Source organism: Dichomitus squalens, assembly GCF_000275845.1.
Source record: "Dichomitus squalens LYAD-421 SS1 unplaced genomic scaffold DICSQscaffold_2, whole genome shotgun sequence".
Taxonomy (NCBI): domain Eukaryota; kingdom Fungi; phylum Basidiomycota; class Agaricomycetes; order Polyporales; family Polyporaceae; genus Dichomitus; species Dichomitus squalens.
This window is the reverse complement of record NW_006766884.1, coordinates 722637-735673: the sequence shown is the minus strand read 5'-3', so window position 1 is coordinate 735673 and position 13037 is coordinate 722637. Positions and strand designations below refer to the sequence as shown.

At 56.4% G+C, this 13037-nt stretch overlaps 5 protein-coding genes across 5 annotated transcripts; 2 read left to right on the top strand and 3 right to left on the bottom strand.

The window, feature by feature from the left end:
• Window positions 1–143: 143 nt before the first annotated feature.
• Window positions 144–3346, top strand: DICSQDRAFT_165582 (polyadenylate binding protein; the record flags this gene model as incomplete). The annotated part of the gene is made up of 7 exons (XM_007361079.1): window positions 144–188; window positions 1106–1275; window positions 1344–1420; window positions 1481–1532; window positions 1590–1683; window positions 1745–1951; window positions 1997–3346. 7 exons carry the CDS (start codon window positions 144–146, stop codon window positions 3344–3346), a joined length of 1995 nt encoding a protein of 664 aa, XP_007361141.1.
• Window positions 3347–3799: 453 nt separating this feature from the next.
• On the bottom strand, window positions 3800–5948 carry DICSQDRAFT_143242 (signal recognition particle protein; the record flags this gene model as incomplete). The annotated part of the gene is made up of 9 exons (XM_007361078.1): window positions 3800–3930; window positions 3983–4112; window positions 4174–4579; window positions 4630–4878; window positions 4930–5038; window positions 5094–5439; window positions 5492–5590; window positions 5651–5818; window positions 5871–5948. 9 exons carry the CDS (start codon window positions 5946–5948, stop codon window positions 3800–3802), a joined length of 1716 nt encoding a protein of 571 aa, XP_007361140.1.
• A 103-nt stretch (window positions 5949–6051) lies between these two features.
• Window positions 6052–8396, top strand: DICSQDRAFT_177297 (WD40 repeat-like protein; the record flags this gene model as incomplete). The annotated part of the gene is made up of 8 exons (XM_007361077.1): window positions 6052–6204; window positions 6253–6421; window positions 6493–6920; window positions 6976–7122; window positions 7177–7755; window positions 7824–8014; window positions 8073–8203; window positions 8255–8396. The coding sequence occupies 8 exons, from the start codon at window positions 6052–6054 to the stop codon at window positions 8359–8361; spliced, it is 1905 nt and encodes a 634-aa protein (XP_007361139.1). The 3' UTR covers window positions 8362–8396.
• Window positions 8397–8659: 263 nt separating this feature from the next.
• Window positions 8660–10840, bottom strand: DICSQDRAFT_165579 (uncharacterized protein; the record flags this gene model as incomplete). The annotated part of the gene is made up of 1 exon (XM_007361076.1): window positions 8660–10840. One exon carries the CDS (start codon window positions 10838–10840, stop codon window positions 8660–8662), a length of 2181 nt encoding a protein of 726 aa, XP_007361138.1.
• Window positions 10841–11290: 450 nt separating this feature from the next.
• Window positions 11291–13033, bottom strand: DICSQDRAFT_165578 (uncharacterized protein; the record flags this gene model as incomplete). The annotated part of the gene is made up of 8 exons (XM_007361075.1): window positions 11291–11455; window positions 11519–11597; window positions 11659–12135; window positions 12198–12280; window positions 12343–12397; window positions 12454–12649; window positions 12706–12718; window positions 12773–13033. The coding sequence occupies 8 exons, from the start codon at window positions 13031–13033 to the stop codon at window positions 11291–11293; spliced, it is 1329 nt and encodes a 442-aa protein (XP_007361137.1).
• Between the last annotated feature and the right edge of the window lie 4 nt (window positions 13034–13037).

Below are 13037 nucleotides of genomic sequence, written 5' to 3'. Positions count from 1 at the left end.
CAATCGGTCCCGACTGCCTTATATGAAGGCTGAACCTGCGATGCTAGACGATCAGTGCCGTAATGGATGTAGCCGAAGAATAGTAACGAACCCGAAGTACTGACCAGTCAATTCTCGAGCTTCCGGGCGACTCGGACAGAATTATGCCGAGACCAAGTCCACAGGGAGCTTGCGGTGCGAGTCGCAAGGTGAGTACAACTCCCAGAAGGCCAAGGGGACAGCGGGGGGTCGATCAGACGGATGCAAACTATATATCAGTCTTGCTCGTAGCCGATACATGCAACTCCGACGCTACGCTATGGCTACGCTATAGTGACGCTATGTCGTTGCTCGACACAAGGTTTTGGAAACTTTTTTATCCGCTATAGCGCCGCCATAGCGGCGCTATGGTGTCACGTGAATTTTCTGTAGCCGCTACATAGCGCGCCGGAACGATAATCTAACGTTCCCCTAGAGCCAGAACTCTGGAAACTGAAATAGAGAGAAAGCCTGAGCCATTAGAAGAAGTCACCGCTGCCGACTTTCGGGGTCCTGGGGTCAAGCACATCTCTGGTCTGTGCCGACCTCCCAATGCCATCTAGTGTATTGTATCTGCCGTAAGGAGTGCCTCCACGCTTGCCTCGACAACCGCCTTGCGGCCACAAAAAGCGACCACATGTAGAAAGCATGGCTTTTGTGCATGAAACGTGAATGAGGGCCCCTTTTGTGCGTCTGCTCGGTGAGCGCCGAGCTTGATTGTCGGAGTTTAAACGCGAGACTGTATAGCAAGCTCGTCCGGATCGCCCTGTTTTCCTCTAACCATCATTCAAGGTCGGTCCCTCGTCCCCGTCCTCCCCAGCTCTGTTCGTACTCACTATCTGCTATGCCTAGGTCAAAACACATTCAAAAAATCCTAAATTCATAAAATCCAAAAAGCAGTTGCTCTGTCGCCTCCTGTGTGAGTATCGCCATCAATTTTCGCCACCTCAGGACCCTGTTCCGCTTACCGTTGCTCGTCCCAGTCGCAGAAAAGTCCACAAAGCAGTAACGACCCCATACTTCCCCGAAAAACACAATGTCCGCGTCTCCCGCCATTGCTCCTGCTCCGGATGCCGCTGTCCCGCAGCATGTCGAGGCCGCCGTCCCTCCCCCTCCGGCCCCTGCCCCGGTCGCGTACAACCCTCCTCCCCCGGCGCAGATAACCCCCTCTGCGTCGCTCTACGTCGGCGAGCTCGACCCCACCGTCACGGAGGCCATGCTCTTCGAGATCTTCAATATGATCGGCCCTGTGGCCAGGTGCGTCTCAGCCCTAGGCGCGTCTTATCAAGACGCGGATCGTCTGACCTCCTGCGTTCCTCCCTCAGCATCCGTGTCTGCCGGGATGCTGTCACTCGTCGCTCTCTGGGCTACGCCTACGTTAACTACCTCAATGCTGCAGATGGTGCGCGATTTTCTTCATCCTGTGGCCCTCATGCTCCGAGTTTGCTCACTTTCAACGCAGGCGAGCGCGCGCTCGAACAGCTCAACTACTCGTTGATTAAGGGCCGTGCCTGGTGAGTTTTGGGGTGGCGTCATGACGCTGTTCACGCGGTGCTTAACTGCTATACCAGCCGTATCATGTGGTCTCAGCGTGACCCTGCGCTCCGCAAGACTGGCCAGGGCAACATCTTTATCAAGAACCTCGACGAGCAGATCGACAACAAGGTCAGATAAGCCTCCCAGCCTTCCGGAGGGATGTGCCTACTCACAGTGGCTCGCGATTTAGGCCCTGCACGACACCTTCGCCGCTTTCGGTAACGTCTTGTCCTGCAAGGTCGCCACCGATGAGCACGGCCGTTCGAAGGGTTACGGTTTCGTCCACTATGAGACCGCCGAGGCTGCTGAGACTGCCATCAAGGCCGTCAACGGCATGCTTTTGAATGACAAGAAGGTCTATGTCGGTCATCACATCTCTCGCAAGGCAAGTTCACGGGTATATGTATGATTTCATGGACATATGTATTGACCGATCTTACAGGAGCGTCAGTCGAAACTTGAGGAGATGAAGGCCCAGTTCACCAATATCTACGTCAAGAACCTCGACCCTGAGGTTACCCAGGATGACTTCGTCAAGCTCTTCGAGCAGTTTGGCAATGTCACCTCTGCGGTTATCCAGACGGACGAACAGGGCCAGAGCCGTGGCTTCGGTTTCGTGAACTTTGAGACCCACGAAGAGGCCCAGAAGGCCGTTGAGACTCTCCACGATTCCGAGTACCATGGGCGTAAGCTCTTCGTTTCTCGTGCTCAGAAGAAGGCCGAGCGTGAGGAGGAGCTCCGCAAGTCGTACGAGCAGGCGAAGGTAGAGAAGATGAGCAAGTACCAGGGTGTCAACCTGTACATCAAGAACCTCGAGGACGACATCGACGATGAGCGTCTTCGCCAGGAGTTTGAGCCGTTCGGTTCCATCACTAGCGCCAAGGTGATGCGCGACGAAAAGGGCACCTCCAAGGGCTTCGGCTTCGTATGCTTCTCTTCTCCTGATGAGGCCACCAAGGCTGTCGCCGAGATGAACAACAAGATGATTGGCTCAAAGCCCCTCTACGTCTCCCTCGCGCAGCGCCGTGAGGTCCGCCGCCAGCAGCTCGAGAGCCAGATCGCCCAGCGCAACCAGATCCGCATGCAGCAGGCCGCTGCTGCTGGCATTCCTGGCGGCTACCTCAATGGCCCTATGTACTACCCTCCCGGCCCCGGTGCTTACCCTCCTCCCGGTGGCCGTGGCATGATGGGGTACGGCCAGCCCGGCATGCTGCCTCCTCGTCCCCGTTACGCTCCGAACAACCAAGTCCCTGCTGGTATCCCCATTCCTGCCCCTTACGGCCAAGCTCCGCCTCAGGCTTACGGCGGTATACCCGGCTACCCTCGCGCGCCCCGTGGCCCCCCTCCCGCTGGTCGCGGTGGTCCCCCCGCCGACCCCAACTCGCCCCCGGTCAACGGTGCTCCCCGCGGCAACGCTCCTCAGGGTGCTGCCGCGAACCGTCCCCCTGCTGGCGGGCAGCCTCCCGCTGCTCGCGCCCCCACTGCCAACCGCCCCCAGGCCCGCCAGGCCCCGCCTGCTGCTGTGGCCGCGCCCACTGGCGAGGTGCCGACCATCACGGCGGCGGCCCTCGCCAACGCCTCACCCATGGAGCAGAAGCAAATGCTCGGGGAGGTCATCTACATGAAGATCGCCCCCTCCCAGCCTGAGCTTGCCGGCAAGATCACCGGTATGCTGCTCGAGATGGACAACACGGAGCTCCTCCACCTTTTGGAGTCGCCTGACGCGATGAACTCGAAGGTCAACGAGGCACTCGCGGTCTTGCACGAATTTACGAAGGAGGAGAGCAAGTAGAGGGGAAGTCGTCGCGTTGTTGTTTTGATAGGTGTTGTAGCTTTCTCTGTCATATGTCCCACCCCCCTTCGCGTTCCTCCTCGCCGACGTTACTTCTCCCTCACTTTCCGCTCTCGTTACTACTCCTCTGTTTGCTCTGTGCCATTGGCGGACAGGGTCGTATGGTGGTCGTTCCTTTGTGTGTACGAAATCTTAGGAACAGAGAGGTGACATGATTACTGCAGCTACACTATTGGGATCTCGTTCAGTCGAACGTCGACGAATTGAGGATGGTTGTCAATCGTTGCAAACCTGCCAATCGACCGACGCTTCCCGCCTTGCGTTGCGACGCTGTCATCACGCCGGTCAAGCACGTCGACGTCGTCCAATTGCTTGTTGAGGATATATGCTACAGCCGGATGCGTCTATTTACTACACAAGTACAATAACCAAAGAGGTATCTAACTACGGAGGTCACCGTCCGCCACGACCCATGCCACCCATACCCATCATCTTGAACATGTCGCCCATGTTCGGCATGCCACCACCGAGACCACCAAGACCTCCGAGGCCGCCCAGACCGCCACCCATTTGCTGCATCATGCCTAGACGAGGCGTAAGGACAATTTGAGAGACGTAAGGAATACAAGGACATACGTTGCATCTCTTCCATGTCGAACTGATCGCCTCCTTGACCCTGCATCATGGCCTTCATCATCTCCTGCATGCCGCCGCCACCGCGCATCTGGCGCTGCAGCTGCTGAAGCATCCCCGGAGGCATAGCGCGCTGATGGTGACACGCAGTGAGACATTCCTCGCTGTCAACATCGACAGTCGTGTGGACGTACCTGCATGGCCTGAATCTGCGCCGGTGTCGGCATTCCGTTAGCACCACGTCCGCGGCCACCGGCGGCGGCTTGCATCTTCTGTATCGCCTGGAGCCACCCGTTCTTTCCGCCGGCCTGCTTCGCCATGTTTGCCATCATGCGGTACTGGCACAGCAGGTCCTCGACCTCGCGCACGCTCGTGCCGCTTCCCCTCGCGACGCGCTGGACGCGCCAGGTGAGGCCGGTCGGCTTGCCGTCCTTACCCCACTCCATGAACATGGAGCCGTCAGAGTCGAGCTCGGCGGCGGTCATGCTGTCAGTGATATAGATCATGCGCTTCATGCGGAGGGTGCCTTCTTCATCCGAGCCCTGGAGAAGATCCTGGGGCAGACCGGGAATCATTGAGGCGATCTTAGACAACGGGCCCCTGCAGAGGCATATAAGAGAGATTCTCCAAAAGTAATAATATCAACGCACATGTTCATGACGTTCTGAATCTGCTCTCGCCAATCACGGATGCTCAGCTTGCCCTCCTCTAGTTTCTTCGCCATCTCCTTCTGCTTGTCCGGATTCTGCGTAGCGATGTCTTGCATGTGCTCGACGAGACCTTGCATGTCTCCAAGTCCAAGAAGCTTTGAGATGAAAGGCTGTGGTGAGAACTTGTCCAAGTCGTGCAAGTGTTCGCCGACACCGAGAAAGATGATAGGTGTCTTCGTTGCTGCGACACTGTTGTAGCATTAGCCAAACACGACCACATCCCCACTCGAGCACACTCACGCTGAGATAGCTCCTCCACCCTTCGCATGACCATCCATCTTGGTCACGATGATCGCTCCGAAGTTGGCGCTCTCCTTGAATGCCCGGGCTTGCGCCTCAGCGGCCTGGCCTTTGTCGTCGTGAGATCGTTATGCGCGCGGCACACGTAAGGTAGGAATATTCACCGATACTGGCATCCAAGACCATGACGGTCTGGTCGGGTTGCACGGCTTCCCCTATTTGCACCATCTCTCTGAACAACTCAGATTCCTGCTTGTGACGACCAGACGTATCCACGATGATAACATCGAAGCGTTCCTTCTTGAACTTGGCGACACCTTGCGCTGCAATAGTGACAGGATCCGTCTCGGTGTAGGAACCGAAGTAGGCGACTTTCGCCTTGGTAGCAGACTGGCGGGTCTGATCGAAGGCACCGGCACGAAAGGTATCGGCGCAGACAATGCATGATTTGAAACCGCGCCTCTGATAGTAGACTGCGAGTTTCGTGCATGTTGTTGTTTTACCGTTTCCCTGGGGGAGAAGATGTAAGAGTAGCCTTTTCCCCACAGAACGACTGACTCACCTGCAGACCGACGGCCATGATGACATTGGGATGCCCCTTCTTCGGTTTATAGGGCTCGACACCCGGGTCAACGAGTTGCACAAGCTCATCGAAAACGGCCTACAGATTGGAACAATCCAGTGAGACACCCAGCCGAGCTGGAGGAATGTAGCCACATACTTTTTGCACGACATGTCTCCGATTTTGCTCCTTGCCCTTATCCGCGCCGCTTTCTAGAGCAGCCTTTACTTTTGTCTTGACCTTCTGTCGAAGTTGTGCGACAAGCTTGACGTTCACATCGGATTCCAAGAGAGCCGCGCACACTTCCTTGAGCAAAGCATCCAGAACCTAGAGCGACCAATTAGGATCTATATCCAGCTCCAGCAAGCTCAACAAGGACCTTGTCGTCAACTACTGGTGCACGATTAAGTGATGAAAGGGCCGCATTGAGCTTGCGTCCAAGGTCGGCCAACACCATGATGAGAGGGAGGAGCAAGCGAGGGCCCTTGCGTCCACCGGCTCTACCGGAGTAGTCACTTGACCTCGATCACTTCTCATGGACCGCATCCAACTTGTGAACCATGGTCAACAGCGACTCCGACGACGACGTTTACGACGACATTGAGTTCGAGAATGCTTCTGAGGGCGATGAAGACATTGACGAGGATATCATTGATGCACTAGAAGGAGATCTAACAGCCGCTGTGGCGGCTGAGGGGACAGAAGGAGAGGAGGTATGTTCCTAACCACTGAGCCTACCACTTCGCTTCACCGCGTCGCAGGACACAGATACGTCCACGTCCGACAACGGCTCAGATGATGAGGACGTCTACGAAGACTACGTATCCCCTCATAAGGATCTGGAGCAAGTCCTCACGCAGTCCCTTCAAGAGGTTCCATCGCTCAGCAAGCCTCCTTCTCCTGCGACTGAGTCGCCTACTGCTGGTCAAGGTTAGCTGTCAACTTGATTGTTTTGTCTATCGAGGTGGTCTGTACATATTCATACACCACGCCTTCCGTAGTGCCGCAGCCACCGCCGCAAATTCGTCCCCCTTCCCCAGCCCAGATTCGCAAAACGAAACTCTTGTCAGATATCCGGTGGCCACGGTCGTTCACCGTCGAGGCAATATGTGCCATTCCTCATCCCTGCGCAACACATGCTTTGGCGTCTTCGCTATGCATGACCCACCTGATAACGGGTTCTGACGATGGCTACATCCGTGACTACGATGTCTTCGCTGCAGTCAATGGGAAGATCTTCCTCACCGCCCCCCAGAGGCAGCATTGCGGCGTTATTGAGGGCATCATGAAAGCTGGTCAAATTCGTTGCTGGTGGGAGAACGCCATCCCAGTCGTTAACCCCGAGGGTCCAAACGGAGAGGCACCTCTGTATCCAGTATACAGCCTGGCAATGCAGTCGGACGCCCTCTGGTCTCTCGCAGGCTCGGATGTAAGCCACGGTACCTGGACTTGGGCTTGGCGCCGCATATTGACCTACTTCGCAGCAAGGGCACGTCTGCCTACATACAGTGCGACACAGTCCTGGCCGCCTTTGTCATGTGATGCACGGTCATAGGGGGCCGGTCTCCGCGCTGTCCCTACAACATGACGAGAAGGGTTTCTTCAGTGCAGGCTGGGACGGCGAGGCGATTGTGAGTGTTTCGTGATGCACACCGGGCGTTGGGGAGCTGACCGTCTGGAATCAGCACTGGGACCTGAACACTGGGCAGATGGCTCGGAGGTTTTCAGCACACGGCGCCCAGCTTGCCGGAGTTGCTGTCCGCCCGCTTTCCACGAATTTCATTCACAATCCATACAACACTATCACAGCCGGTAGTGAATTCACAGTGTCCATGCGTGGTTCACGGGACGACCAGCAAATGAATCACGCACCCTCGATGCCTCCTCCGCCTCCTCCACAAGCTCTCTACCAGGCCCCAAAGCAAGAGGACGATGTCAAGTCCGAGGCATCGTATGACCCTCTTTTCGACGAGCCGGATGCAGAGGGTGACGGTGACGGTCCAGGCGGGCAGAATCCTTACACATCTTTCCCTGGGTACGGTCACGGTCCGCCCAATGGCCAGCATCTAGGCCGAGGTGCGATCGCACCGAAAGGCGCGCCCCCTGTGCTCGACCCTACGACCTACGCCACGTTCTCGCCTGATCTGCTGATGACTGCACATGTAGACGGTCAGGTCATTCTGTGGGATCGAAGGGTCAATACGCCTGGGAGAGGCGTTGGTCGACTGTGGATGAGCGAGAAGACACCCCCTTGGCTCATGTCTGTGCGTGCCCTGTTGCATCAGAAGCTCTGTGCTTTTCATTTCAATACTAAACGCGGTATTCACTATAGGCTTGCTGGTCTGCTGACGGGGCTCAGATATACGCGGGACGTCGAAATGGCACTGTCGAGATTTACGACGTTCGGCAGACAGGGCGTGCAGCTTCTGGAACACCGAAGATTTTGAAAACGCTTCGCAATCCGGGCAGCTCAGGCGTGGTATCTTGCGTCGTCGCATTTCCGGATGGCCGCCACCTTGCATGGTAAGCTCCTGCTTTCGGGAGTTTCATCTGAGCGCGCTCACAAGGTCCACCCTACTAGTGCTTCAACCGATAACATCCGTCTGTGGAACGTCGCGGAGGCCGGGGAACCCGATGCATCTGGCAAGATGAAAAGCGGAGTCCAGTTCAAGATCATACCTGGACATCACGGCGGTTATGTTTCTCAGATGCGTACGTCAGGTTCTCCCCGAGTACTCACAATTGGCTGACATCAAATTACAGTGGTTGACCCAGCAGCTCGATTTTTGGTTAGTGCCAGTAGTAATCGAGGCTGGCATGGAGAACATACCAAGACTGTATTCGTCCACGAAGTCAAGCATCAGTTTTGATAAGACATTGTATATAGTGTGTTATTACGGTGTATAAGTACTACCACTGGGACGATCCTGAATCACTCTATCGTGCTCACGCCAGCGTGCGCAGAACCCTCATGACATACCATGATCGTAAGTTATGCTCGCGAACTCTGCATGTGCGGTGGAAGTTGAAGCTTTGAAGTCGTGCTTCATAGGCCTGTACAAGGGATATCCTCGGGATATGAGCTCTGCGGGAGCAACGTGTGAGGCCCTTCGATAGCGACTTACCGAATCAGCAAATACGCCCTTCGAAGGGCACGTGGTTCATATTTCATATGTATTTCCGCCACATGAGGTCGCGATAGGCAGTGCGCATATAACGCAACAGGTCAGTAGTGCCGAACATGTACCAGGTGTCAGACATGGTTTTCCGGAGGCCTTCACGAGCAGTCTCGACAGCCTGCAGGAACTCAGCACTAGGCACCTTGTTCGCGCGAACGATTTCGGCGAGGCATGCGAGAAACTCGCGCTGTAGGGCGTCGTTCGGCTCTTTTGGAGGCTCCGTCTCCGACAGCGTGAGCTTTCCGTCTCTCAACGCGAGGTAGCGTACTGGTTCTGGGGAAGGGGGTAGAGGAGCGGATGGTTCCCTCTTGGGCTTCGGGGCTGCTATAATCGGCACCCCAGCTATCGTCGGCACCGGAGGCGGTGGTTGAATGGGTTTGGGCGGACGAGGTGGATGGGGTGGGGTAGCGCGGAGAGAAGGGTTATGAATTGGAGGAGATGGCGAGCGAATCAAGGGGCGAGATGGAAGAGGAAGAGTGGCTGATCGGGCGGGAGACTTCGCTGGTGGGGTCGGCGCGCGGGACGCGATGCTGGTTCGGGAAGAGACCGAGCGAGCGAGCGGGATCCCGGGAGGCACGGCGGGTGCGTCTGGCGATATCGGTATCTGGGAGACGAAAGGAGCTGTCTGGTGATCAGGCAACGCTACCACCGGCGAGGAAGCGGTAGAGACAACGATACGAGGGAGCTCTGTGATCTCATTTCCTCCCTGCACCCCAGCCATGACCGTGGATCGGGTAGATCTTGAAGACACGGATCCAGGGGGCGAGGCACACCTGTAGGACGAGGGTGGGGAGACGGGGCCGGCTATAGGCGAGATGAACGTCTTCTCGGGATCGGAAGCCTGTTTCCCGCGCAGGGATGCCATGCGCATCGGGGCCACTAGCGTTGGCACGCTACCGCTGGAGTTCATGGTCTGCTTCTCCGGAAGTTTTGGCCGCTGCATGTAGTAGGGCTGGCCAATGAAGAGTCCCGGTGTACGTGACTGCCAGCAGAGCTGCGTCGCGGTCTCGACAATGACATTCCGGTAGATGCATACTTCCCTAAAAGAGAACTCCGGAGCAGACTGCACGATGATCGGAAGACGCGTCTTGCGGAGGGGGTCCGGAGAGAACGAGGCAAGAACTGGAGGTGTATCCCCTGGTGTGTCGCCGACCAAAGGTTGCACGTCCACGATGGGGATCCTCCGGATCGGCTCCAGGCTGAAGACCACCTTCAAAGCGATGATGAGCACCTGCAAAGCTAACCAACCGTAGGCCCAAGCACTGAGGCCAACGATGAGAAACGTCGCGAAGATGTCGATGATCCCACTCAGCACCGTGACTGCACCCACCAGCTTCAAGCGCCTGCTCTCGTACTTGGAATCAAAAAGGTTGTACTCGCGGATGTTGTCCAGCTGCGTGCTAAGCACGACGCTGTGGACGTGCTTCCCGGAGACCGCGACCTGGAAGCAGCGGTAATCCGTAGTCACCATCCGATTCAGGTAAATGAACCGCGTCCCCTGCCCGCGGACTGCCTGCAGGAGGCAGACGGCTAGCATCCATAGGAGCCCGCTGACGACCTGTAAAACGACGAGGGGGGCTGCCGTGCCGGTGGCCGCGTTCTGCACCGCTAGAAACGTCTCGAGCGCATACATGAAGAGATAGGCTACCAGCCCGCAGAAGGTTCGTCGTGTGTTGCGCTGGCTGAGCTCGACCTTCGCTGGGAGGCCCTGGGTCTGGAACCACGCCTCGACCATGTAGTCTTCTGTTAGATTGTGGTTGATAATGAGATTGGAGGCGTGGCGCTCCGGGGTACCCGTGGGGACATGGACCAGCGAAGGCGAGAAGGCGTTCACGTATTCCTGATGGGGGGCAGACATATCGCAGACGACGTTGCGATAGAGGTCGGTGCTGAGCAACATCAGCCCAACCTGCAGCTTCGAGAGAACCCGACCGGCCCCTACGCCGAGGATGGAAAGCGAACCCGGAAACGTACGCGCTGCCACCGCCTTGACATTCTGCGTCTTTCCCGTCAGGACAGGGAGCAGGGAGAGAATAGAACTCGCTCCGTTGATATTCTGTACGGCCGCGGCGAGGGACCGCGCGTCGGGGCTAGCGCCCTGCGCCGCCGTTTCACAGACCCGTAAGAGAAAGAGCCAAGCGCTCCAGATCGGAGACTTGGTGGCTAACATCTGTTACTGTGGACGCTGCGATGAATATTGTCTCGGCGTAGAGGCTAGTTCTAGCGCGACACTAGTGAGTGCGTGCTACGTACCTCACGGAACCAGCGGGGAAACCAGCGCGAGCTTATGCAAAGGCGACGCACCCTTCAGGACCATATGTACTCTGCGGAGACTGATTCCATACTCTACCCTCACCCTATGCTGAGCTTGTAAGCTACGCAGGCAACCAGTCGACATGAGTCCTCCTCATGTTCACTTCCAGCACAGTGTCGGGAGCGTGTGTCTTCGTCGCGCCAGGCTGACATGCCCTTCGCACCCCGAGTTGATCCACCACAGCAAACCTAGTGAATGACCTTGCTAGAGAAACGCATACATGTGACGGCAATTGAGGTACAGTAATAGATATTCAAGACACACCGTTCAGAACCACGTGCTCGATTTTCTCATACTAAACCATCCTCAAAGATCTTTCCTCTTCTCATATATCGCTGTGACCGGTTGCGCACCGTTCTTCTGTAGATCAGCGGCAACACGTTCCGCGCCCTCCAAAACGCGAAGGAGGTTTCCTCCGGTGAGACCGGCGAGTTCGAACGCGTTCCATCCCCGCTTGTACAGCTCAGCAACCTACACAGCGCAGACATCAGCGGCGGGCACTGGCAGAGCAACACCAAAGAGTGAAGCACTCACAAGTGCCGGATACTTGGAGACATCCTCGAGGCCGATGGGTACTTCACCGATACCATCAAAATCACTTCCAAGACCAACACTGTCAAGCCGAGTTAGATATGTGATGTCCATACATGTCTCAGAATGAAGGTAAAACATACTGTTCCTTGCCAGCCACCTTCGCGATATGATCGACATGGTCGGCGACCCACTTTACATCCGCCTCTCCAGACGGGGCGACGAAATACGGCGCGAAATTGACCATGACAACTGCATCCGTCTTGTTCGGGCCCGTTCCAATCAGCTCAAGCACATCATCGGGCACATTCCGCGGCACAATGTGTACAGCGCGCGCCGACGAGTGGCTCCAGATGACAGGAGCCTTCGTGTGCTTGAGGGCTTGCTTAGCGGTGTCATCCGAGGTATGGCTCAAATCAACGAGCATTCCGATACGGTTCATCTCTTCGATGAGCGAGCGCCCGAGAGGGCTCAGGCCGCCATGTAAGGGCTCAATGCCAACGAATATGCCGCAGGAGTCGGCGAAGGCGTTGTGGCACATATGCGTGAGCGTCACGTAGCGGACCCCCAAGTCATAATATTGGCGAAGTGTTGCGATAGAATTGCCGAGCTGGTGCCCACTGTATCGAAGGTGAAAACATGGATGTGAGTGGGCATCTCAATACTGCGTGCGCAAACGTACCCCTCTATTCCAAGGAGAGATGCAATTTGGCCGCGACTAATGGCGGCCTTAATCTCCTTTGCGCTTAGAGTCCACGCAAAAGTCTGCAAACGTGCCCTTATTGGGTACGTCGCCGACATGGGTCGAGGAGTGATGGAAGACGTACGTCTGAGTACTTATTGATGAGTAGCTTTGCGATATCAATCTGCTCCAATGTATCGCTAGATGTTAGAATCTGTCAGTACATATTTGCGCGTACTACACAACGACTACCCACCGCACGCGGTTTGTGGGCTTGATGAAGTCGTCGCTTTGCTCCTCTACTGAAGGGCAGTCGGCGTATACGGACCAGAAGAAGCCTCCGACCTTTCCCTCCCTCAAACGGGGGATGTCGACGTGGCCCTCGAACGACTTGCTTAGGTCAATGGCAGACACGTTGTTCGAGTATGCAGTCCGGACCAGAATTGGCAAATCTACAAATATTGAATTGAGGAGCTTGCGGCAACCCTGCTCGTACATCTCGGCTGACCTATATGACCGTCCTTCCAGTCTGCCTCAGCATACGCGAGCGGTCATGCGAGTAGCTCATGACTCACGATAACAGGAGCGCTATCCAAGATCAACAGCGCAGCCTTGTGCGGGTCCTTCGGCAACCGTCCCACCACACCCGATAGCTTGTCCCAGAAGAGCAACAAACCCGCGAGAGCGACTACGAACACAGTCGTGAGTATTGAATAGGTCACTGCCCGGACAGTTGCTGCGCGACGAGCGCGGGCGGCCTCGTCCTGAGCAACGGCATTGCGGGCGAGGTTAGGGATACCTCCAAGAAGGGGGGCTGTCTCGCCGTTTTGAGGCATGGTG